The following is a 27,301-nucleotide window of genomic DNA, read 5'->3' as shown; positions in this document are numbered from 1 at the left end:
ATCAAGCACTAAAAAACAATCAGACAGGTTAAAACATTTATATTTTTATCTTCCCCCTTTTTTGTTATGTGATGGGAAAATAAATCATCTTCTCCTTGCATATGCCAAACGCAACTGGAGAAGAGAACTCACTGGCACTCCATGGAACCCTGGAGAATAGCTCACTTCTCCTGCACTCTTCTCCTGCACTTCCATCTGCCCACACTGGGATCCAAACTGAACCAAGCCAAGCTCCCAGCAGCACTGTGCCTGGGGACACTGAGAAATTTCAATCGGTTTACAAAGGTAGCCAAGAAGGGATGAAGGTTTTCCAGTAGGAACTCTGCCTGGCATAGCAGTAACTATTTGCTTTATTTGGGTATATTACTGTATTTTGCCTTGAAAGCATCACTGTTGTGAGTAAGAATTTCTCTGCAACATTTAACACAGCAGGAGGTTTTGGAGTGTCTGTGGTTGGTTGATGTATGTTTTCTTTTCTCTGCTTTATTTAATTTTTTTTAAAAAAATTATTTTTATTTAAAGCTCTAATTCTGTTTTAAAAAATACACTCAAGGACATTACAACTCTCCTGAACTTTCTAACAGGAAGACACAATGGAGGAGTCAATATTTTGTAACAAGTCTCAAATGCAATGATTGGAACTGCCCCCAGTGTGACAATCCAGTGGCTAAAGGCCTTGAGACTGACAGGTATATGCTGAAGCTGATTGTAAACCAAGCTGTGAGTCTAAAAAATTAACCATTGGAAGAGACTGGGGGAGCTTTACATGTAGGTAGACACATGAAGGAAGTTCAGCTAACATTTACGTGATCTCTTAGGCTGAAATGTACAGAGTATGTATTGCCATGCCATGGAATGGTATCTGTTTGCAACTACTGTAACTAACCCAGCAATACAGTTGGCTGGAAGATCCTACTATATCAGTGGAGATTTAGAGAAAACAGTCTGAGCTTTCTAGGTATCACACTCACTGACCCAGGGGACTTCAGAGGGCAGGGCAGTTCATAAAGCTGTCTAACACTTAAACTTGAGATTTCAAAAACGGCTGGGAGAAGTTTTCTGCTGTCAGAGGCCTCTGGAAAAACAGAACATGTTCCACTTACCTGCACATACATCTGCACTTGGCAAGATGCTAATTTTGTTCAGATTAATACATTGCTGCCTTTTCTATATCCATCGAGAGGCCTCTCAGCTAAGCTTTTTATTAGTATAACTTTTACTGTCACATCAGAGCAGGACTTCATTTACCGGTTTCAGAGTTGGTTCTTCCTCCCCTTATTTCTGAGAAGAGCTTGTGATTATGCAACAGTTTCTTGGATCTGTACAGTCACTCTTCTTTTCCATGGTTCTTTCAACATTATTTTTTCTAATGGTACATGAACCTATCACAAAACAGGCCAACTCCTACCTGTGAGTACTATACTCTTGACTTCCTGGAGGCTTGCAGTCAAATTTATTTACAAGTAACCAGTAAATAAGACTTATTTCTTCCTTGCTCTGTTTAAATAAAGTTCTTCCTCAGTCAGGCAAAATGTTCCCAGCTGTTATAGTGCCTTACATTAAAGAAACTGCTGGATTCACAGTACTAGGCAGCATCACATTGACATTTTATACTAATAATATAATATTTAAGAATCAATTTTCACATTTCTTTGGGTATATTTCTTCCAAGTTATTTATCAGTGTTTTATTAAAATGCCTTTTAGTTAAAAAATGCTTAGGAAACTTTTGAGATATAACACTTGTAATTAATATATACTTGTATAAATTCATAACTGAGCAAGCTACAAGAAACTTCTGTTCTTCTTGTACCATAACACTTCAGTTACACTTCCCATTAAAATCACAGCAATGCTTGATTTTGGAGCTGCTGAGTTTTTCTGCAGAGAAAATGCATCAGCAGACACCAGCATGCACCAGTGGAGCTTCCCCACCAGTCACCCAGGGCTGCCTGACTGCTTCACACACTGGGAAAATTCAGGAGATTGCTCAGGTTACCTGTGCTGAGCCCTACCTTTTCTGTTTGACTGTGATACCCTTCTGCTGCAAAGCCTTCTCATTGGCCATCTGCAGGAGCTGGATCTCCTTCCGAGAGAAAAGGCGGATAGCAAAGGCTTTTTCCAAGAGCCTCTCAGGAGTCACTGACTTAGCGATGTCCCGCACGAAGGCTCGAATGTCCTGCTGGACACTGTCCGACTCCATGGGCTGCCCAGCTCTGACTTTGTGAAAGAATTTCAGAAGAGCCAGTGCAACACGATAGAGAACTTTGTACCCTTCCACCAGGAAGACGTCGAAGACTCGTGCAATGTATGCCATGGGCAGCTCTCCGAACAGCCACCGTTGCCAGTCTGAGTACACTTCCAGCACATCCTCCGACACCGCCACCATCAGCTTGTGGGCTGCCTGGCAGTACTTGTTCACCAGGTCCCCAAAGGTCATGCAAGAGGACTCGAAGGCCAGGAAGGTCTGGTCGATGAGCCGCTTGGACGGGTCGTTGCAAGCCAGGATGCGACAGACCTGCTCAAAGCACTCGGCTTCGTCCTTGCTATAGTGCAGGAGCAGCGCGATCACCGAGGGCAGCGCTGGGCAAAACGAGATGTCTGGAAACTGATTGGCGATGCACACAATGATCTTCCTGACGGCCCCGACACCCTCCGCGTTCAGGCAGTACGTGGGGATCAGGCTGTTGTCCACGAACTCTGGCAGTGGAAGGGAGCTGCTGCTGCGTTTCCCAATGATCTTCACCACAATGTCCCGGTACACGTTTGCGTCCGGGGTCACTGTACGGCACGGGATATTGTTGATGAGTTTATGGTACACTTTGGCTCTCAGAGAGTGGTTTTTGGCCCAATAGCCCTGCCGGGCCAGCTGCTTGAGCTCATGGAAGTCTGTGCAGGTGAGCTCTTTTGTATCCTGGCTCTGGGCACTCACATCCATTTTGTCCCAATCCACAAAGCGGCTGTATTCATCCATGGCTCCAGGAGAAGCAAATCACATGAATCACGGGAACAGAGACCTTAGTTAGTCATTGATAGACTCTTGGATTTTTCTGCAAAAGGAAAGTAAAAAACCAGACGTTTGAGTAACAGATAATCTCTTATCTTCTTTATGAACACACATATGTACATACTTGTTACTGCAACTGCAAAACTGTACTCTAAAGCAAAGAAAGTTAAAGATGCCTTTTTATTTTTAAGCCAAACTTTTCTTCCATTCTATCAGTAACTCCTACTGCAGTAATTAATCAAAGGCCAGCCAAGAGGCTGATCCTGAGGACATCTCCCCAGGAAATTATTTTCCCTAAGTGAACGTCCAAGCCGAGGCATGGACCTTTACGTTAACATCCCACTTAAGAGAACAGAAGACTCTCACTGCAAAAAAATATATTGCAAATTATGTTCAATTTGCAATCTCTCTTTCCAATTCTCTGGGGAAGTATAAGTGAAACTTAGACTAGAAGGATGCAGTCTCATGAGTAGTGTATGCTGTTCTGAGACTGTGTGGCCAGCGAGAAGAGATACTGTGCTCCTACTAAACCACAGCCATGTCCTCTGAATCATTTTTTTGTCCTGGTTCTAGCATTTGTGTGACCACATAGTCACTGAGATTGGCTTGTTAATCTGGTACAGTTTTTCTTTTCCATTGGCTTCCTCCTTCTTCATGGAAAGGGTGGTTAAACATTAGAACAGGCTGACCAGGGAGGTGGTGGAGTCACTGTCCCTGAACAGTGTTCAAGAAATATCCCTGAAAGTGTTCAAGAAATGACTGGATGTAACATTAGTGCTCTGGTCTAGCTGATAAGGTGGTGATTGCTCAAAGGCTGGACTTAATCTTGGAGGTCTTTTCCAACCTCAGTGACTGTGTGCAGCTGTATAGTCAGCCAGATCATTGCTAGTGCCAGAAGAGAGGCTTGTGGAGGACAAGAACGCCGCTTCCTGGCTGCAGCACAGGATCAAGTCAGCTTCAAACATCTTCATTAAAGCATTGACATTTTCTAAGTGTTGCTCTGGATGCCTGCCATGCCCTGTCACACAGGCACACAACAGCTCTCCCACTGGAGATGCCACAGACACCTTGTGACAGCACTAGGAGCTGAAACATCAGGTTCTGGCCCCTAGTGCCCTGTGCCAGGTTTACTTGATCTACCAGCTGGCTCCAGGTTCGGAGCACACTTGTGTCCCAGCGGAAAGTGTGGCTGTGACCACTGAAGGCCATATACAAACTGGCTTTAATCAGTCAGTGCAAAGCCAGAAGGGGATGCACCATAACCTCCACTATTGCAGCAGCTCTGCCGAGTGCTGGAACCTCTGCCCATGTGCCCGTGTGTGTGTTCTGTCCAATGAAGACATTATATAGCATGGTTAAATCAATGAAAATATTCACTGAAAAAGCTTCCAAAGAACCCTTATTCATTCCTGCACTGACAGACTGAAAAATGCATGGAACTTGACATTTATTGGCATGGTCTTCCATAAATAAGGTACTTTAAAATGATTTGAAACTATTAAGGTAGATATACCATCAAGATGAGATCTCATCCTCCTAGCTGCACTGCAGGAAGATAAATCAAACATTTTGCCTGAAGCAGCCATAGCAGCCAATCCAGACAGTTTTAGATTCTGAGTAAATGCTAACCTGGGTAATTTGGAATCACATGCTCGAAGTCCCAAATTTAACTCCTCTTCTAAAAGTTTGGCAGCAGTATGCAGGAGCCTTTCAGAGAAGGCTTTTGGATGGCTTTTCTCTACCATATTCAATTCAGGGCTTTTTATAAAAAGAAGACTGGTTTTGGATCATCTTTCTTACTCTGTAAGAGTGATACAGAAATGCTCACCATTTCTTTTCACTGCATTCTTCCATGTCTGAAACTAATTCTAAAACTGTAATTAAAGGAAGCAACACATTGCCCTGGCTCCAATTCTGAAAGTGAGATATCTTAAGGAGTTCAGCTGTGGGGTCTCAGTGTCAGCTCAGTGTGTTTCCTGGATATCCAGTAACAGCAGGATACCAGTCCATAGCAGAGCCAACATCAGGTCCAGGGAAGTGAACATTTTTCTGTAATTCTCCACCTGGGAATCACAGAAACACTCATTTTAAATTCAAATCCTAGAATAAGGTCCTTTTGTAGAAGAGAAATTTAATCCTACATTGCAGCGGTGAAAGCACAGGGAGATGAACCATTCTGCTCCTGGACACTTCAGCATAGAAACTATCACTGCCCTTTGCTTGCTGGAGTCTCCAGCATGCTTCCACCTTCTGCCATCATCCCTTGGGAGCTGCTTAGATTCATATTAGGGAGGGTTAAATAAAATGTTCATCATATAAGACAACTTCTAAGGCACCCAGATTCATCTTGGGTGTCTTTTATTTTTTTCCTGTAAAATTTCTTCTCCTGTCTTATTTTCTAAGATACACAGGCATACTTAGAAGTTGCATCAAACACACATTTTTCACTCTAGCAATTACTGCCCATTCCAGAAACGAATGAATTTGATGAATATGTGCTCTTGAAGCTCACTGAAATCCATGGCTAGAGGATGGCAGCCAGACTGCCAGAAGTTTTGAGCTCACAATTTTGTACATATTTTGGCTGGAATAAATCTGTGGTGTCTGCAAGTAGGTCTGGCTCCTTATGCTTTTCACAGGTCTAGATGCTGCAATAAAAAGTGACAGCAAAGCAACCGGGCATCATCAGGGCAGCCAGAGCATGACCAGCTATTAACTGTGCTTGCAAAACCAACAGAACTTGTGTGCTTCAGCGTAATGGTGTATAGCTCCTGAGACCTTGCCAGCAGCTACTGTAAGCCAGCAGGCCTCAAACAGGGAGAATTGACTTGCCAAAGGAGAAGAGCCCAAGAAATCTCAGGAAAATTCCTGCCAGGCTTTAACTCCTCCTCAGCTCTTTCTTGAATTGTTTTCCCCCTCTCCTGTGAGGCAAGTTCTCTGTCTTCTGGTAACCATGTAAAGAGCAATGTTTAACTCTGGGCTGCTGGGAAGAGGAGACAGATGATGTCTGGCCCCCAGCAGCCAAGAGCCAGTGAGACAGGGCTTCCTCCTGCTCATCCCTCCCACCACAAGGAAGCAAACAGGCAGTACAGACTTGTATTTGGAGGGAGGCTGGAGTTTCAGTCAGGTAATAAAACTAGAGGGTGGCTGTGTGGGACTGCAGTTGTGTCACAAAGTCCCACATTCACCTCAACTACCTTGCTCACCCCTCCATACAAAGGAGGGGTAACACAGGCAGAAGAGAAAAAACATTTCAGAATGAAATGTTTATATATATAGATAGGCAGGGACAACTTCCGCTATCCCACGTTGTTCCAAGCCCTGTCCAACCTGGCCTTGGACACTTCCAGGAATGGGGCAGACACAGCTTCTCTGAGAAGCCACAAAGCTTTAAAGTTCTGTACTAAGGGTAAGCAGTCCTGATTCTTTCTAACCAGACTGACTTTTAAAAAAAGCAGGAGTTAACAGAAGAACAGAAACAGGAGAAAGAGCTTTCTTCTTAGTACCTGCCCCACAACTGTAGATTGTTAGATTTATTAGTTTTTCTAACAGAGCTCTTCAGGTAAGTGCAATATATTAAAAAAGGCAAGTACATAAGTGAGAAGTAGAAAAATGCATACTGAGGATCTGCCAACTATGGATGCAGCACAGGCAAGAGCTTTTTCAAGGTTAAGTTCAAAGTCTGAAGCAGGCAAGCAATCACTACAGTTCAAACCCAAGCAAAGACCATAGTAATCTGCATGATTTTAAGTCAGTGACTGAATTTTCAGGAAACATTTAGCTCGCTAGTCTAGCCACATTTTCCATTTCATTCCCTTAGCTCTTCCCATTGTCTTTTGGACTGCCTTCAGAAGACTGCTGAAAACTGTCTGAATCTGTATAAAATACACAACAGTGAAGCCAAGCGTGACAGGCAAATTCCCATAACTGTCTATGAAGAAAAATTCTGTGAAAGTGTCAGAACACATGAACACATCAGAAAAAAGATTTGAATTATTACTTACTTCCAGTATGGGGAATATAAGGTTGCAATTTTACTAAAGATAACATGGCTGAGGGCAACTTCAATAATTTTACTATTTAGAATAATTATTTTATTATTAAAGGGGTTTGTTTGTTTTTTTCTTTCCAAAATGCAGGAACTAGCAAACTGAAATATCTGAACTACAACTAACTCAGAGGGCAATAATTTCTTTCAAATTGAGAGTACATGAAATACTCTATAGTAGTGAAATATTCACAGTCTAAACTTCTTAAAAATAAATTCCGACTTTGGTCAAAGCCTGAGATTACATTATTTGATATTGCTTTTAATAAACATAAGAGAGTGTCCTAAAAAATCCAAGCTATAGTTAATCAAGAGATCCTGGTTCACCATTCCGTTTAGGTATTCTTGGAACTTCGTGTTGTGAAAGTCTGCGTACAGTTTAGAAGATTAAGACACTTCATTTAAATCTAGTGTAGTTGCTGTATAACAGGAACTACCAAAGTCTGAAAATTACATTTTTCATCTTGTGCATGGGCAGTTACACCACCTTGGATTCAGCTCTTTGCTATGTACAGATACAGTTAGAGGCTGACACCCAATATTTTGGCAGGCATTTTTATAAGGTTCTAATGGAAAGCTAATATTCTCTTTTGCTGCCCTGCAAATCAAGGGTAATGTAATCCTCCAGACCTGCACCATATCATTTGGTGTTTATATTTCTGACCAGTGTTGTAGGCATGGAAAAGACGCAAATTTACACTTTTTCATAACCTTGTGAAACTAATCCATGCAGAAGGCACATGAAGAGATAACGAGAACTGCTTCCTCAAGACTGCTTACTAGTAATCCTTTTCCCTATAAGAGGAAATTAACCCCAAAAGTCTGAGGAGATGAATCCCACCCTTGAGGAATACTCAATCACCTCTGAGATGTTTGCTTCCTAAAGGGAAGTCTGACAGAAGCACAAAGCAACACAGTAAGATAGCAATAACTGCAGAACAGAAGACAACTGGCAGGCAGCCTCCCTCTCCTCCCCCAGTATTTTAGTGCATCCTGCAGCTTTCCCAAGCCCAGACTTACAGCAGCACAAACTTGATATCTCTGCCACATGGATCTGGGAACAAGACTGGACATCACTGTTCCCCCTGCACCCAAACACCTCCTGATCAGAAGCACAGTTCGTCACTTGTACAGCCTCGGTGATGTTCTCACCCCTCCCTGGAGCAGATGTGCTTCAGAGCTTGAATTAAACACTCCATTAAGCATCAGAAAGCAACCAGCTCATCTCATGCAGAGAGTGTTTGGGAGCACGTGGCTGCATTGTGCAGTGATGATCCCTTCCAGCAGAGTTATAGAACTCGATGGATTGCTTTAATGTGGTTAAATACAGTTCGATCTCTGCGATGTGCCCTGGGCACCCTGTATGCACAAGCTGAGCACCACGATAAAATTCCTGACAATGTTCTATTAAAAGTTTAGCAATAGTGTGATAGCAGATTATTAGATGCTTCCTGCTGGGTTTTTGATATGCATTTAGGACAAAGTCTAAAAACCTTCCCAAGTAACTGATAAAGCCCTGATATCAGAGCACTCTAAATGGCAAATACTTTAGGCATTTAGATGATTTCTCTTGGGATATCACCACTGCATATGAAGCACAGTAACAGAGAGTTTGTCCTGGAATCCCATGTTTTCTTTCTTAGGAACATACTAAAGCCTTCTTAAACAGTCTTTATGTGTAATTAATTTGTTGTGCACTTAATTGTGTCTGAAGTTCAGACACAGCAGTTCTTCACTGCTGGGTCAGTAAGTGATAGTAGTTTATATTTAGGAGAATACATACGCCATAGAATTATGGAATGGTTTGGGTTAGAAGAGACCTTAAAGCTCATCTCATGCCAGCCCCCCTGCCATGGGCAAGAACACCTTTCACTATCCCAGGGTGCTCCAAGCCCTGTCCAACCCAGCCTTGGTCACTTCCAGGGACGGGGCAGCCACAGACCTCACTGGGCACCCTGTGCGAGGGCCTCACCACTCTCCGAGTAAAGAATTTCTTCCTAATATTAATTTAAATACATCTCATAGCTGCACACACTTCAATACAAAGCATCCCTTCCTTCCCATCTTTGGGATGGGATCACACAAGCACTTCTGATGTCCACTCCCTGTGGATGCTGTGAGCGGTAAGATACCAAAAAGGCATAAGGTAAACACACAGAACCAAACAAGATAAAAGTTGGGGGAAAAACAGAACACATTTTTGTTGAAAAAATGTAAGAGGAAAGAAATGGTTAATGGCTCCACAAAGGTTCAAGAAGGCTGAAGAGCAGAGCATCGAAAGAGGATACTGGAGGCAAATGTTATCGAAGCCGTAGGTCAGTAGCTTTCCCTCCTGCGTACATCATAAAAACACTCAAGGAACAAACAGTAAAATTAGAGAGAGGGTAATTCCTACCTTTTTTCCCTACAGACCAAAAGAAAACTGCACTTAACCTGCATAACTATCTTACCTGATGCATTAAAAATGATCCATTAAAAAAAAGATATCTATCAAAGTACTGCAAAAAATCAGTACAATTTTCTGACTACATTGTATGAGTTTTCCACCTGGTCCTTCCAAACCATAAGGCTAAAAAGATCCTTCATGTTGTGCTAATTATTTGTCTTCCCTTTGTTGCAAAATCAGAAATAACTACAAACACGTCTCCCTTCAATTGCAAACTCTGACTCTGAACATACCATCTTTGGTCTTATTATTTTAACTTTCCCATAACACCTCAGTTTATATCTTTCTCCGTTTGAAAACACAGTCAACCACATAGAAACAAAGACAGTGTTGACTGTCAGTGCAAAACTTGACATGGGATCAAATCCACACACAATAATCCAATCCCTTTTCCCTCTCTGTTGCACTGGATGCTGTCAGTTTGACATCTATCACCATGAGAACCTCTTCCACTACATTTACTGGCAGAAAACATATTTAAATATCTGTTGATTGTATGTTCTCCTCTTAGACAGACACCATATCTGCATTGGTTTCTGACAAACAATGATTTATTCATATTCCTCTTTTCTAAGCCAGAAGGTGCAGGAACATGTACTTTACAGGTACATGCAACCATGTGCTATTTCTTTTACATTTAGAGTTTCTTCGGGTCCAGAACACCAGCTGACAGCACGAATGGAAATGCAGAAAGATTTTTACAAGCAGAAGACACAATCTGAGATACCAGGAAAGGGCATTACTAGGAAAGACGTTTGCCAAGAAGCTTTTCCCAGTCCATGGCAATATATTGTATATATACAATAATAACAAATACATACCCAATTTTTAAAAACTAATGCTTAGAATAATTTTCCCCACAATGTTCATATTTATCAAAAATACATCCACACAGATGACTGCTGGACATTCTCTCTTGGGAAAGGTTCAAAATATGAATGGTGTCATTTAAAGTCTGTTAAAGAAACCAGCCAATGTCCCAATTTCCCACATCATCTTTAAAATAAAATAGAAAGACAATTTAGTCAACACAATTCAAGTATCAGTGTGGATAATTATGCCAGTTTAATTCTTCTGTAAAATTAACTGATAATACATGTTTATAGTGATTTAAGACCCACTCTGCCTTAAATGAGCATGAACATACAAAGCCTTAACAGGCAGTGCTGGAGAGCTTAAGGAGAACCTAATTTGGGAAATGGGTGGATGCAGCAGTAACCCTGGTGGTAATGGAGCACACAAACCCTTAATCTTTGCTGAGCCTATGGAAATCATTGCACACACTCCTTGTCTCTGCAGTAAGCAAACAGAGATGTACACTTCACTCCTGCCAGCAGTTATCCCTACAACTCATTTATTCCAGGGGAGATCTGGGCTCCCATAATTTCAGCAAGCAGCTAAAAACAGACTAGGGAAATCTTACTATCTCAGAGTATTTCATTATTGTCTATACTAAGTATAAGGGCATAACAATTTTCTCTTGGAAAGCAAAAGTCAATTTACAGTAAGATGAGCATATAAAAATGAAAGCTGTCATTTCACTCAGAATTTTATTTTCTTCCAGCTCTGCAAAACCCTACAGATTTTGTTCCTTTCTTCTGACATTGCTCAGGAGAAAAGTTTCAATAATCTGGTATACCCTGTGATGGATTACCCTTTCCTGAAATGAAGTGCAGATTACCCTACACAGGGGAGATACTCAGACACCAACTACACTTTACAAGCAAAGGAGAACCTAAGCTCAGCCAACAGGTCCATTTCAGGAAACTGGAACAACACATTGCTTTATTTTGGTACTTACTTCTGTCCTCTTTCTAAACTTATGCTCTATTAAAAGAGTAGCAACAAACACTCCTGTGCAGCACAAAGGTACAGAAACAGCACCTTGTAATGAAAAACTGATGGGTGTGGAATCCCAAACTAGCCCTGCATTATTTTGTTTGTAATTTCAAAATCAAAGGCCATTTATAACAATAGACGAGTTGCCAAGTTTATAATCTTACTATTAGTGTATGTTGCTAATCTTCTAGTCTTACTGGGGAGAGAACTTTGGGAGACTGGCTCTGTCATAGTGTTCAGGGTCCACGGCACAGGATTTACAGGAAGCTTTGCTGTTGAGGGTGCTCTGTACCCATGTGCTTGTTCTGAGCAAACTTGAAGGGATTTAACACACCTGGCACACCTACTCCTCTCTCCAATGCCACTGCACTGGCCAATGGATTCCAAGTCTCTCACCTGGAGGATACAGGCATATTGAAATGGAAACCAGGTGCAGGATTCCTGTCTCCATAGGGGCCCAGATTAGAAAACAAATATTTTGTTTACAGAATGAAGATATTACAAAACAAAAATATTTAACAAAAAGAACCCCAAAACTCCTCCACCACTCAGACAGAAGTGCTTTTATTAAACCTTACCTTAGAACTTGTCATTGTAAAGATCTTCTTATAACTTACTCCCTTCTGTTGGGCCTGTTTGTGAGGGGAAAAATAATCTGTAAAAATCAGACTGCTTTTTAAACAGTGCACTGGGCAACACTGATCTGCATCAGGTGCACCACTGACCTTCACACCTTTAAAAAAAAAAGGTATCTGCATGCACAGGTTCCAACCTTCATACCTGAAATTGTGCTATAGAAAACAAGGTGACAAATATCCTCACTAAAAAGAAAAGCTAATTAACCACATTATAAAAGTGCCTGAAGCCTAAACAACTCATTTCAGTCTCTAAAATCACAAGCAGGATTGCAGCTGTGTCACAAATACTTTTAGCTCACCCTATTCTATACAGGATGTACAAAGTCTGCATTAAATAGGCAATCTCTGGAAAGTGTCTCTCTTCTGGGGACTAACAGGTATTTTCTGCACAGGTCCATGATTTTGCAATCCCAACTCTGCCATATTTGGATCCCCAGTTCTGAAACAAACCCAACAATACTCTGAAGATATGCAGTGAACCATGGGGTTAGAAGAGCTGATTTGCTGAGAGTTGGTATCTGGCCTTTGTCCTTTTAGGTAGAAAAATTAAAATTAATCTGAACATTATTTTTCTTTTCAAAAAGTTGACAGCATAGCAGATTTGGCAATAACACAGTACAAGTTTTCTGAAATACAGTCACTACACTTGTACTTGTGTATAAATGATTTCTCCTTTAAGTTGTTTCCCCATAAAAACATAAAATAATGAAGTTTTGGATTTTGGCAGCTACACCAAAGTTACACTTATTTGACAACATAATCAGGAGAGGGAGAAAGGGCTTTACACAGACAGTAAGTTTAGATTAGATATTGGGAAGAAATTCTTTCCTATGAGTGTGGTGACATCCTGGCACAGGTTACCCAGAGAACCTGTGGCTACCCTTGGGTACCTGGAAGTGTCCAAGGCCAGGCTGGATGGGGCTTGGAGCAACTCGGGAGAGTGGAAGGTGTCCCTGCCCATGGCAGGGGGTGGAATGAAATGAGCCTTAAGGGCCCTTCCAACCCAAACCACTCCGCTGATGTAGCTGTCTACACCCCAAGCACAGTTCAGCACACTCTTTAACACAGACATTGGCAGTCTCCTAGATTTCTCCTGAGTCTCTTTCTCAAGACAGTGGGAATCAACTGCTCATGGTCTTTTGCAACATGTCTGAAAGTTCAGGCAATTGTTCTCTAATTGCAGAAGTTTAAGCAGGAGGAGAACAAATGATGTTTATGTTCAAGCTTAAGAGTGTGAACACCACAGATATGTGCACTACCATATCTTAACATCAGAAATTTTAAAACATTTGAGCCCAGAACTGGACCTCACCATCACATATTCCCACCAACACTTCTGGACTCCAAGCCAGTCAATCATTAATTATAGTGCAATGAGATTTATTTTTGTGTCAGGTGACTGTCTGGTCAAGTACCAAAGCAGGCAATAGCTCAAGAATACCATTTCTGCAACAAAACCCACTGCACCTGCCAACACACCCCATGCAATTGTGTCAAACTATTGCAAAGAAACCTGAAAATAAAGGTATCTCCAAATGAATTTGAGAAAAATTGTAGTTCTTCAGTCCCAATTCAAGACTGTACAGACAGAATATAAGGAGCTATTTTTCTTTCAGACCATTAACACAGTTTATCAATTTTGAGTAGTAACACACACTTATCTGTGCCTGAGCATGCAGCCACACAGCCCAACAGCAGCAGTTCCAGCTGTCTCTCCAACCTAACAGGGAAGGCAGGAGGAATTCTACAGAGCCAGAAGAACATAACTCATGGTATGTTACCAATAACATGTTTGTCACTGACTGTATGTGGCTTCAGCACTAAAGCAAATGCACTTAGGACCTAAACAAATGCCAGAAAATGCATACAAGACAAGACATCAATATTGCCTAAACAATGCATTATCACATTGCAATAACCTTGATATTGGAGATAGTGAGACACCCATGCAGTGTGGACTGATTTGCTTTGCTTGCCTTAAATATACAGACAGTTATCTTAGTACAGGGAGAGCTTCTTTTCCCATTTTTTCTTTATAGTCCAAATAACAGGGGGTTCAGAGGATGGAGGCCCTTAAAGATTTCAGATTAACAGAACAAATAAACAAATACAACCAAAGGAAGAAAACAGAGGTTGCAACAAAAGGAGTGAGCTGGGAAGAGCAGAGGTACTCGAATATGTGACGATCCACAAACAGCCACCTAGAAACATTCACCTGACAGGACTTAATCATTAACAGCAAAAACCCCAAAAAACCCCAAACAAACAAACGCCCCAGAAACAACGAACAAAACAAAAACCCAACAAAAAGCCCACCACTACCACCAAAAACTCCCAAACAAAACAACAGCCCACAAAACAAACATCCCCCCCCAAAAAAAAACTCAACCAAACAAAAAAGCCAAAAACCAGGGTGAAAGCTATTTTCCTTTGAGTTAAAATTTCTGGCTGCAAGAACACCTGCTAACTTTCAAATATTAATGACAGAAAAGACATTCAGTAAAAGGATTCCCAACAGCTAATTATTGTGCAATACTATCCACAGCTGTTTTGAAAATTACAAAGGATACAAGTATCATGTATTGCTCAGAAGGAACAAAGAGTTAGCATGAAATGCTGCTGGAATCCTTGGACTCGAATTATCATTGCTGTTCTTGAGTAACTGTCTTGGAGAAATATTTTGCAAGTCTAACAGCTAGTGATTACAGAAAGAAGGAAATTCCAACAACAGAGAATTCCCTGTTCTGGTAATACAGTGCCCTAGATATGATCCATGTTATTTCTGTGCTCTGGGTACTCTTGGATGCTCTGAAAATCCTACTGGGATTTCCACTAAGCCAGAGAAGCTTTCAGATGCTCCAGCTTCTTGTAGGAATTGGACATAAAAACACAAGGATTGAGACAATACAGTTCAAAGGAGAAAGTCCCACTTCTCTCTCATCTCAAATACCCAAGTGTCATCCCTCCTGCTGCCCTGGGACCGGAATCAGGGGAGCATGCTGCATCCACCCGGCTATTGATCACAGACGCAGAGAGGCCGGGAAGCATTTTGGCAGGTTCTAGCCAGCACTCTAAACTTGCTCTTTGGTGGCTAACAGTGTACCAGCCCCAATGCTTCAGCAGCAATTTTCACTGAAGGAAGGGCCAGAAAGACAAACATGAAAACAAACTCACAACAAAATTCTACTTTCGTTATAGAAATTTCAGAAATATTGAAGGCCAGAAGCTGCAGAACACAAGCGCTGCTGGGTTTAGAGAGCTCTCCCTGTGAGGATCCACTGCCCCGCTGCGGGGGTGGGCTGGCAGAATAGGTGTAAACTGCGTGTTGGGAGAGCGTCACCAGCGGTCAGGGGATCCTCTGAGGCACTGACCGGCACCTGAGGTTCGCACAAGCCATTTAAACACCTTCCAACCTCTCCACACACCGAGCCAGCCCCCAGGCGCAGCCCAGAGCCCCCACGGCCGGCTCGCCCCAGGCACCAGCGCCCGCTCTCCGGACACCGACACCCCCGGCGGTTCCGCTCCGCGATCTGGAGCCCACGGACAGAGAGAGCGGCTGGGGCCGCGCCCGAGCCTCCCCCGCAGCTGCCGCCCGGTCTCGCACGAACACGGCCAGAGACCCGCGGCCCGGCCACGGGGGCCCGACGAAGGCCGGTCTCGGAGCCGGGTCCCTCCCAACTGCTCGCTGGAGGATGCCGCCGCGATGCCGCCGCCCAACACCGAATTCCATCCCCCTCGGTGGGCTCCTCGAGCTCGCCCTCGCTACTCCCCTCGCCTCACCGCTCTCCGCCGCTCCGGGCCGCGTCCGGCGGGACCGGGGGCGCGAGCGGCCCCGCGCCTGCGCAGAGGGCGCGGCAGCGGCGGGACGGGCGCGCGCACGCGGTGCCGCCGGGCCGGGCGGGCACGCGCGGAGCGCCCGCGGCTGTGGGGCCGAGCGGGGCTGTGCGGAGGGTGGCGGGGGCTCCGGGGGGCTGTAAGGGGCGATGGAGGGGTTGTGAGGGGCTGAGAGAGCTGATGGAAGCTTGGCGAGGGTGGCTGTGAGGGCTGGTGGGAGCTTTGGAGGAACGGGAGGCTGGGAGGGGTGACAATGAAGGACTGTGAGGGGGGTGCAGGCCAAAATTGAGAGAGTGTGAGGGGTGATGAAGGCTGAGAGGGGTGATCGGGACTGGGAGGGGTGGTGGGTGACAGTGAGGGGCAATGTGGGGCAGACGAGGTGGTTGGGGGAATATTGTCATAAGAGTATAGAAATTTGGTGAAAAGAAACCCCTTGTGAGCCAGCTGGTCGTTACGGATCAGAGAGGGTGAGTGTAGCTGGGTATAATCTCTGATTATAACCAGTTTGGCACTATAAGTGGTTGTATTAAATAGGAACTTCCATGAGCACGGGTTCTCAAACAGGGAACTTTTACTGTCACAAATTCATGAAGAGTGTGGTTTATTGAAGCAGCAGAAATGCAAGGGGGAATGGAAAGGGGGAATAACTGTAAGGTAGTATGTTTTGATTATATTTTCAGAAGAAATTATTTAGTCAGAGGATGGTGAGGCCCTGGCACAGATTTCCCAGAGAAGTTCTGGCTGCCGGGTGCCTGGAAGTGTTCAAGGCCAGGTTGGACTTGGAGTAACCTGGGATAGTGGAAGGTGTCCCTGCCCATGGCAGGGGGTGGACCTGGATGAGCTCTAAAGTCCCTTCCAACCCAAACCATTCTGAGATTCTGAGGTTCTATGAAATACAGATTTGGAATTGCCCAAGATGGATGCACTAGCTGTGATAGAGTTCTAACAGTAACAATAGTAGTGTTAGCCCAGGTAATAATAATCATCATCGTCTTATGTAGAAGCTTACAATGAATGCTTGGAAAGAGGGAGAGGAGAGTAGAAGCCTGTGAACTGTCTCTGAGGTCCTTTTGGGTCTTCCTCCTAACTAGGTGAAATTTTTACCATCCTTATGTAGAGCCCAACCTTATCCCCCTGCTCCTTCTTCACATGTAGCATGATCTAAGCAGAGAGCAGTGTAATACAATAAGATATGTGGGACTAATGTACTTAATTAAGGCAATTAGCATATGCAGGGTTGTGAATTTTAATATCTATATGACCCCTAATCAGGAAAAAGGTTGGGTTTTTTTTTTTTGTTGTTGTTGTTGTTTTGGGGTTTTTTTGTGTGTGTGTTTTTTGTTTTTTTTTTTTTTTTTTAATGGTGTCCTTCAAAGTTCTGGTCATACAACTTTGTTCTCATTTGCTTCACTCTTCAGAGCCAGAGCAGGAACATCACATCTCCACAGGACCTGCTGCTTCAGGGCCTTTCCTGATGTCAGCCATGCAGCTCTCCATCCACAGAGATAACACAGAGGGTACACAGCATAGACTGTAGATATTAAGCCTTAGGCCTTGCTTGTCGCCTTGGTCATCATCCCACGGACAGCAGTGCTGTGTGAGAACTCGGGCTGTGCTTCTGCCCTGGGAAAAGCTCAGCTCAAATACTAGAAACAATTGTTGCTTTAGGAAAGCTTTAAAATCTGACTACTTTTGTACTCAGTAACAATGTGTCTGGTTTTTGGGGTTTTTTTTAAAATTTTTTTTTTTATTTTTTCCCCCGCAAAGCCTACAATGGCTGGGACAGAAATTGGTTCATTTTAAAGATGAAGGATTTCCAGAGTGTTTATTTGACTTGGCTTGGCAGCAGTGTTCTGTGTACGACTGGATAAATAACTGCCACATTAAAGATTATTAACTAGCAATGCTTCAGTGGCCAATAAAGCACTAATCTTTTATATGGTGTTGTACATGTACACAGCTTGGTACGGCTGGATCTTGCCAAAGAGATAACAAATCCCTTACCTGGAAGGTTTACAATCTAAAGGAAACCACAAAGGACCACAAGGAAACTACAAAGCATGATAATGAAACATAAAATACGCACTGGACTTGGAGCCATTTGCAGCTGCATTTTAAACAGGGTCTTAAGTGGGCGTTTTGTATTTACCTTAAAGCTACTGGGCAGTGATTAGAGGCAAGATAGAATCCTAGAATGGTTTGGGTTGAAAGAGACCTTAAAGCCTATCCAGTCCCACCCCGTGCCGTGAGCAGGGACACCTTCTATTACACCAGACTTCTCCAAGCCCTGTCTAACCTGGTCTTGAACACTTCCTGGGATGGAGTGGCCACAACTTATCTGGGCAACCTGTGCCAGGGCCTCAGCACCCTCATTGAGTAAACCTTTTCCTAATACCTCATCTAAATCTCCCCTCATTCAGTTTAAAACCATTCTCCCTTTCCCTGTCACTACAGGCCCTACTGAAGAGCCTGCCCTCACCTTTCTTACAGACCCCTGTTAAGTCCTGCAGACAGACACAGCAGCCACTGTGCTGTGACAAATGGTCAGTGGGGTCTCAGGCAGAGCTGTGCCCCTGCCTCTGCCGGTGGCCAGCCAGGCAGTCCCACTGCTCCAAAGCAGGCCTAAGCTCCGAACTGGAGGGAAGCAATAATCAGTCCTCATAATGTGCTTCTTTTAAGGCTTCCTTGTGACTGGCTAATGCTTCTGTGGACAGCAATGAACTTGTGTTGTGGAGCATGAGAGCCATTTCCAGAAGCTGTGATGAGAAATCATTTGTTTATTCAGATATAAATTTGAACTATAATACATTATTTTTTATTCACTTGTGTTTGATTCTGCAGGGTCCTAGAGGGCACCTCCACACATATACAGCATTGTGTTCCTTGTGCTAAATGAAACAGAGCTAGCAAGGAAAGCAGGTTTAAAAGAGGATGAAAGCAGATGGAGACATGTGAGGACAAAGATAAATGTGGGCAGCATTTGCTAAGATTTTGTAGGAGGATGAAAAGCTGTCATTTGTCTTCAGCATTTAGAGATCCTTTCACTGTAATTTATGAGACCTATGTACTTTGCATACTTGGGCTCATGGTGCCCCTCTGAGGTAAACCAGTGCTGGTATTCTCATGTCCCTCCCAGGGAACTGTGGCAGAGACAATGTGTTCACATGGGGGAATGAAACCGCTGGGGACTGACAGGCTTTGGAAAAGCAAGAGCAGGCACAGGGAGAGGGACCAGACTCCTAGAGTTTCTCTGCTGAAATGTGAACCATGATTGGAGCTGAACATACTGAACAACAGACAGTTGTTCTCAGTGCTCTGAAAGTAGGAATAATTGAAGACTTACTCCAAACTTCTGTCCTGATGCTCAGTGGTGCATTATTGAGAGATATTTTAGGAGTATAATGGTGACTAAAGCCTCTGCAGTGCCTGTTGATTTTACCTAATTCCAGTACTCTGAGTGCTATAGGGGGGTAGAGTTCAAGGAAACAGAGGTAAGATAAAGAGCACAGAGATAAGATCAGTGTGGGGAAATCTTTCAGGAGAGGGGTCTGTGTGAATGCAGGATAAAAGGTGACAGCAGTGTGTGAACTTGTATGGGTGGTGAAAATGGCAGATGATACAGGCAGAGTGGATGCTCTGTGCTGCAAAACTTTGGAGCCTGCATGGCTATATGAGTAATCTCCATCAACCTGTGTTCAGGCTGTTGGACTTTCTGTGACTGTGAGAGAGAGGGTGAAGACCTTGTCTGAGTAGCTGGCTGATGGCTGGTGGAAAATGTGTTTGAATACATCTACTCCTCTTCCTGGAGGAAGATGTTCATTGCTGGTGGCTTTACAGAGCCAAAGAATGCCAAGGCTCTCTAAGTTCTTAAACCCTGCAGTGGTTCAAAAAAGGAGCAAGACCCAGTGAGCCCCTGGGCATGGAGTGCAGGGAGTCTACAGAGGCTTTCTAGGGATGAAAGAAGGATTTTTGTCTATATCTAACTAGTTCCCAGAGTTTTGAAAGACTTACATGTAGCATGAAATAAAGTAGTTCTGCAAGTGCAGTGTTGAGTGAGGCTTCTGACCTTTGGGTTTGTGCCTTGATGGTGGCTTCTCTCTCTGTTCTCTAAAGAATAAGTGAGCTCATATTGAACCATTCCTTTGTGTGGGAATGCTATTCCCCATGAACACACATTTTCCAGAACCTACAGGAACAGACCATTTCCCTGGTATGTACAGTTGTATATCTCACATTTTCTTATGAAAGTAGGCTGGAGTTATGGACTAGGTGCTGGATGTAATGGCGGCTTTTTGACGGGGCAGTGGAGGGACTGGAAAGCTGGATTGGGGAACTACATGAAAGCAAGAAAAGAAAAGAAAGTGAGGAATGTCTAAGTGGATGGAATGATCCATCACATCAGACTTATTCTCGTGTGTGTTCAACAGCCTTGGAGAGGAGATTTGCACTGGTAAGGTGGGCAGAGGAGAAGCAGGAGGGTCATCAGAGAATGCTAGGAAGCATAGAAGGGTCTTAGGCCATAACCTAAGCTGGGATAGTAAAAAGTGGCTTGGCTGGTCCCACAGCAACGGGATTTGCCCTGGGCTGCTTTCATGGAAAGCTGATAAGCCTCAGCAAAGTCTGACCTCCTGTGGATAAAACTGGGAATTACTAGGGGATAATTAAGCAAATCTTATTCCTATCATGTGCCAGCACCTTAATGAGAGTTTTTTTCAGTGGTGTGGATCACTCCTCTTCCACTTGCAGCAGTCAGATATGGTTCTGCCCTTCTAGATGAGCTGCTGATGATACTCCTGGCAATGAGGGTGAGCCTTATGGTCCCAAAACTCAGTGCTGGTGGATGTTCTAATGACACAAAAGGAATGTGGTCATGAAGGCAGACAAGCATTTCTCTGTGACTGCAAGAAGTACTTTGTGGACACTGTGTTTTCCATTTGGTTGGATGACTTGCAGCCAGCTTTTCCTGTTTCTTTGTCCCTTCCCTTGCCCCAGCTATGGCAGCTCCTGCCTTTTAGGGGTGAGCAGTCACATTGTACCATGAATGTGAAAGGTTGTCTTCTGGTACTCGGTGATCCTCTTGGTGTGGAGAGGGTTTTTTTGAGAAGAGAATTAGCAGTTTCCCTCCAGGATGACTTTAATCCCCCTCCTCCATGAGGAGACTGTAGTGGTGTGTGGTACATTCCTATCATATCTCACCAGGTATTCCAGAGTGATGTTGCTTGTTAGGATCCAGCTTTGGCTGCAGGTCCTGCTGTGGTGTTCCATACTTGGTAGGGTCCAGTCCACAGAGATTCCTCTGGCTATTGGGCATCTTGGGAGCTCTCTTACCAGTTCCTGACTCTGGAGGAGGAGAGTTCATTGCAGAAGGATTTTGCACATGACAGTTTGCCTCCCCCTGTGGGGTGCCTGCCTGGTTACCTGTGGGATCTCAGGGAATAACTCATAATCCAAGGGCTTTTCCTGGGAAGGTGATTCTCTAGGAGTTTGGTTTATCCCAAGTCCAGGTGTATCCTATAAGCTCCAGGGACTGTTGGTCAGTCACATTCTACAGACACAGATAGATAACTAAATGTTGCTTAATTTATGTCCCGTACCGTCTTTGATGTTGGTTTGATCCTTTTCTTCCCTCTCTACTCCACTACACCAGTTCAAACACAACACTGCCTTTTCTCAGGAGGCTCACTGGCTTTCATCAGGCAAAGCAGGAACTCCTGTTTTAGGAATTGAGGTCCCTCATGGTATTATGTCTGTCTGGACTGCTGGCTCTCGGTCTTCAGGGTGTCTGGTATATTTACCTCATAGTGTGATTGAGTGGGAGCAGTGAGGGACCTGCAGACTTCACAACAAAGGTGGCTAGACAAGGAAGTTCAAAACCAAGGTGTGATCCCATGGATCTGCTTTTTAGACACCTGAGAATAAGCCACACATCCCTGGGTGAAAGGTTAGAGGGTATAGTGCCGAGATGGCCTCTGCCTGGAGAGGGATCCTATCTGTCCCAGCCAAACGGCCAGGGCAGGCTTAGCTATCAGGGGGGCTTTACACTAAAATCCATGGCACTGGGTCCTCTCAGGCCTGCCTGTGCTCTTCTCTAAGGCAAAGCAGAACCTGCAATTAGTGTTTCCAGAAGGCGTGAAATGGAGCTGGAGCAAAAGCAGGCTCGGTGGTGCTCTGGCCCAGGCCTGGCCCTTGCAGCCTTCACACCTGTGCCAGAGCATGAATTACTACTCTGTGCTGGTGCCCCTCACCCCTTTGCACACTCTGTTTTCATTAGTGTGCTCTTTGGTTAAGGACCCTTCTCACTTCCAGCTGAGCAAACACTTTCCGTCTCATGTAAAATCCAGTTTGGTGCTAATAGGCATCTCCCACCACCTTCCTCCCTCCCCTTTACCACCTTTTCTGCAGTTGGCAGGACAAAAAAGTGTCGCTATTACCTGACTTATTATTGGCACGGGACTGTAATTTATGACATATGCTTGGTAAAATGCCATGCTGAAAACATTTATGGCCCTCTTCGAGTCCTGTGGGGTGGTGGGGAGAGCAACGGCTGTGAAGCCAGTTGTTCCACCCTTGCAAAATACAGCACAGTCCAAAGGCTTCCTCTGCCTTCTGACAGCAGTGCTGTGGGCAGTGGTCTCGGCACCCTGCTCTGCTGATGTCAGAGTGGGTTGAGACACCAGTGCCCAGAACAGATGCAAAGTTTTCTGTCCTTAGGAGACACACAGTTTGTCCCTTTGGAAATTTATTGCTTTTAGTCCTCTACAATCATACCCCTCAGGCAGGATCTCAGAACCCGCCTTCCTCATATTCCTCATACAAATGTCATCTCCTCTTTCCTCCCCTCACTTCAAGTCCCTGTTCTCTAATGGGAGGGTCTACATCAGCTGCTCCATGTGCAGCCGGTCAAGCACAAGACCTGTGAAAGGCATTACAGCAGGACAGCTGCCCTTCAGCAACTAGGTTTATGCTCTGCCTGAAAGAAACAACCTGGTCATTTAGTTCTCCATGTCTGGATTTGACCTGAAAATGTGCTGTGGAGAGAAGGGGGCAAATGAATTGTCATTGCTGTAGGGGGGCTAGATTTGAATAGCAATCCAAGGGGCAAAGGAAAGTCCTGGCAGCAGTGACTTTTTCAGTGATTAAAGAGAGATTTGTGAGAAATGGGACTTTATATCCCAGTCTTGAGATGAGTGGTATGGAAATTTGGCATGGGAAGGAGTTTTTTTACACTGGGATATTTGCTGATTACTGAAAAGTTAATGTTGACTGTTGAGCTCCTCTCAGGAAAACACCATCGTTCATCTTTCAGAGGTATTTGGAGCTTGGCTGTCTTCCCTTTTCACTTGTTGTGATTCAAAGGATGGGAGCAGGGATCGTCCAAACCATTTCCCAGCTCTAGGAGCACACTTTCCTTGAAGCTGCTCAGTTAGAAGGAGCATTTGCTTGGCTCGCAGTGAGGCAGGCTCTCTGTATACTGTGGGGAAGGATCACGTGGCAGTTTGTCCTCTTTCTCTGGTTCAAGCTTTGCCAGCTGCTGCATGAGAAGCAGGTCTGCAGCCTTCTGCTTCAACGATGCCATATGTGCATCCCTGTGCTGGAGCTAAAGGAGATGTTCTGGCTGGGGTTGAGTCCTGAATGCTCTCTGCTATTTGCTATCTGAAGGTTTGCAAGATAAAACCTCGGGAGCTGAATGACATAAGGAAATGTGCAAAGTCCACAGTGCCAAGTTAATGCTGCTTCCAGAGTCATCATCTCTAGCTGCTGTTATTTCTGGACATCTTGTCCAAAGAGTATCAAGGCTGAGGGTTTGGTCTGGGAGAAGGCCTTGAGCCGGAGTTGCTTCATTCCTGCTGTGGTTGGACAGAATTTGTGTTTTGGATGGCATTTTTTCCCCCAAACAGCAGCTATGTAGAAGTTTGCCATCTGGTGTTATTTCGTCCTCTGATCTCCATCTGTCCTGGGCACTGGGGAGAGACTGAAGCCTCCTGTGAGTGAATCAGCTTATTTTGTCTTCAACAGTATTGGGTGGAGCAGGTTTCTCTGGAGCTGATTCTTCTGCATCTTCTCACTGGTGCTTAGATATTTGGGTGCCAAAGTGGGTGCTAAAATCAGAGATGAAATCCTCCCTTTCACTTTTTGTGTGAGGGAGGGTTGGTGGAGCTCACATCATCTGTGAGGTCTGAACCACCTTTAAGCCTTGGTCTGTTCACTGAATTCCAGACACCCCATGCCCAGGTTAAATTTCTACCTGGATCCCAGAAAGAATTCCCCCTTTATCAGATGGTGAGAAGCAGATGGGTGGTGCTGGATCCTGCTGAAAACAGGGAAGAACCACAATCTTGAAAGGTTTCCCAGTGTCCTGCAGGGTGAAAGAAGTTTAGCTGACAATAAAACTTCTGCTGGGTGTGAGATTATTCAATGGAAAAAGGTGGGGGGAAATGGCAAAAAATGGCAACCTGTCTTAAGACAGTTTACTGTATATGCACCTGATAAAAATCATAACATGGGATCGTCTTTCTTCTCTGCTTTCTTGGCTTTTGGCAAGTGTAACCAAGCTCTGGCAGGCAGGGCAAATTTTCTTCTCCCTGGGGTCATTAAAAAAGATCATTTCCCCATTTAAAGAGCGAGAGGGAGGTGGGAATGGAAAGGGGAGCTGAGCCAGGCAGCAGGCAAGCCCTGTCCACACTGCTGCACGAGTCAGCAGAGCCATAGCTCTCCCACCCCCACTACTCTTCATGGTGTTAGGCACGTGGGATTGAGGGGGGCTGGATGGGTATGAAAGCAAACACACATCTGGAAGTTCCTCCAGTTAATTGGGCAATTATTCATACCACTCTTGCTGGAAGCAGCCTGCTACTGCTGAGCCAAAACCAACAACAACAGATCGGGTGTACTCCATCCGTGCTTGTATTGGGGAGGCTTGTGTGGCAAGGTGGAGCTGCAGAGGGCAAGTTAAGCAGTGAGGGCATAGACCCACTACTCCTGGGCTGCTCTGCCTGGCTGTAGATGTGTGGGGAAGCCCTGGAGATCCTGGATGTGGTGAGATGCTTGGGAAGCACTTGCTTCCCAGTACATGTGGGCCCCAGGTGGGGAGGGGGTAGCTGCTGCTCTGGAGCAGCATGAGAACCCAAGTCAACCTGTGTTGGGTTTTATTAGGAGCTTGGCAGGCTGTGGTGTTGGTGAAGGTAGTCCAGGCCCAGATGTGCTCTGTAGCACTTGACTCCTCGTAAATAGTGGATTCACTGCCGTTTCTGCTCAGCTCCCACCTGAGTGAGGCTCTGTCAGCTCATGTTCACCTTTTCCATCCCTTCTCCTTCACCTTCCTCACACCCCTGGTTCCTTCTTACTCTGACAGCAATGTCACTGCATGTCCCCATTCCCTGCCTGTTTTCTGGTACTGGTGCTGTGCAGGTGAAGTTCTGAGGGAATGCAGAGCTAGATGGCCTTGTCTTTGGCAGATCATTTCCCAGAATTTGCCTGTGAGATGGGAGCTGGGAGTGACCACCTCAGTCTGAGTAGCTTACCCTGTGACAGAGTTGACAGGCCTCAGCAGATCCTCAGGGAGATGATCTTCAGGAGTACCCTGGACACCATCAGCCTTGAAGAGTTGTCTTTACTCCTTCTCATCTCTATATCTGGTGGGATATAGGGTTGCTCCTGAGGCTGAATTCTCTGGGATTGCATATCAATGTGACAGACCACATTTTAAAAGCATTTCCCTGGAACCATCACTGACTGCTCTGTGAGTGCTTTGCCATTCCCTCCTTACTGTTGAAGCCCACAGGAAAGCCTCCCCCTTCCAGCAGAATCTCTTGATTGATAAAAACAATCCCCTTCTCTCAAACCGTGCCTGCCACACAAGCTGGGGGTGCTGTGTTTGGCCCATCTGCTTCCCACTTTGCCTGAGAGCACATCTCTGGTACTGGGAGTCATTGTGGCAGCCTCAGAAGTGCATGCTGTGCTGGGCTCCATTGGCATAATTGGAGCCAGCTCCAGCCAAGCCCAGCTGGGATGTGAAAGGAGAAGAATTCCCGTGGTTCCCTCTTTCCTTGTCTTTTTCCCTTTGCCATGAGATGGGTCTTCTCTAAAGAAATTTATTGCCATTAACTCAAGATCTTCCTTGGGATAACATAAATCAGACAGACAGTTTGGCTGCAGGATGAACATGCAAACGTAAGCAAGGCTGGAGCGGGTCACGCCATGGAGCTGTCGAGTACAGGATCTTCTCCACAGCATCACTGGAGTGAGTGCTGAAACAATGCAAGAATGGCATGTGTTGTCTTGCCTCTTCTCTGACAGTCTATGGATGTGGTGAAAGGTTTATCTAGTGGGTGATCAGCAAATATTTTGTATCTTTGTTTGTCCATTTTTGAAGTGTCTTAGATGGTGCTAAGTCAGAAAAGCTTGGGGATGTAAAGTTCTCTGCATGAGCTTTAGTAGTGATCTCAAAAGTACTGTGAGGACATCTCAGCATCAGAAAACACTGCAGAGGGGGGAGAATGATTCCCAGTTTTACAGAAGGGAGTGAAGAATTTAAATGACTTATCCAAAATTTCAGTGGGAATCCTTAACAGAGTGTGGTGTTGAAACCAGATTCTCAGGCTCCTGTGACTGTTCAGCTTTCCTCTTTGATAATCACCCACACAGAGATCTAAGTTAGGATTGGAACTTACCCTCGAGCTAATGCAGAAATAAACCTAACTGAAGGGAAAGCCTTCCTTACTGTCCAGCTGGATGATTGTACTGTGGAAGGAGGACATCGCCAGGTGGAGAGGCCAACCAACAAAACCTGCTTTGTCAAGGATTAGGAAATGGAAACATTGCTGAGGGTCCAGCTGAGGAAATACAATCCTGAAGGTGCTTGCTGTTCAGCCAGAAGGGAGAGGGTAGAGCCGCCAACCATGTGGAAGGGATGGGAAAGGTAGGAGGGTATGTGGAGCTGGGCACTGAAATGGAGCAGCTGAGATACAAGCACCAAGGGACAGATCTCACTCTCACTGAAGGGAATGGACTGACTCCCATTGACGTCAATGAGGGCTGAACTGGGACCCTTGCGAGAAATATATTGAACACAGACAAACCCAGCAAAGTCAAAACAGATGATGCAGGCTGCTTAATACAGTCACAGGGAGCTGATTGCGAAACCTCCTAACGAGGCTGCTCTGTCAAGCAGCCATCCAAGCCCAGTAGGCACCAGCCTAGGAGAAGAACATGGGAGGCTGTGGTCCTGGAGAAGGCATACCCAAGATGGAAGGCTGAAATGGCACGGGATGTGTCCTCACCGTGCTTCAGCATAACCCCACTTGCCACCTTGTTTGTGTGACCTTCTTACCTTTCTTATCTTACCATATTCCAGGTGCTTTTTCTTAAGCTTCCTCTGTTCCACCAATGGAGCTGTTCTGAAGCTAGAGGTGTGGACAGAGTGGACAAGTTGTCACAGAGGAATACACAGCTGTACCACAACTGGCAGTGGGGGGCAGCTGTATGTGCACA

At 44.8% G+C, this 27,301-nt stretch overlaps 1 protein-coding gene across 4 annotated transcripts in view; it reads right to left on the bottom strand.

Moving 5' to 3' along the window:
• The window catches only part of TBC1D24 (TBC1 domain family member 24), a 31,098-nt gene extending 15,303 nt beyond the window's left edge, over positions 1-15,795 (bottom strand). Inside the window, exons 1-2 of one of the 4 annotated variants that reach the window (XM_066197961.1) lie at positions 15,758-15,795; positions 2,015-3,049 (exon numbers count right to left, since the gene is read on the bottom strand). In XM_066197961.1, coding sequence (XP_066054058.1) covers positions 2,015-2,973 — 959 coding nt within the window. In that variant the 5' untranslated portion in view covers positions 2,974-3,049; positions 15,758-15,795. Of the gene's footprint in view, positions 1-2,014; positions 5,084-11,917; positions 12,584-15,757 lie in introns of those variants that run through there. The other 3 variants (XM_066197962.1, XM_066197963.1, XM_066197965.1) reach the window with 3 other exon arrangements.
• Positions 15,796-27,301: the final 11,506 nt, after the last annotated feature.

Source organism: Chamaea fasciata, unplaced genomic scaffold (genome assembly GCF_029207755.1).
Source record: "Chamaea fasciata isolate MVZ Bird 193981 ecotype frontalis unplaced genomic scaffold, bChaFas1.0.hap1 SCAF_16, whole genome shotgun sequence".
In the NCBI taxonomy this organism is placed as follows: Eukaryota; Metazoa; Chordata; class Aves; order Passeriformes; family Sylviidae; genus Chamaea; species Chamaea fasciata.
Note: the sequence above shows the minus strand (reverse complement) of the source record. Positions and strands in the feature narration are given on the sequence as shown.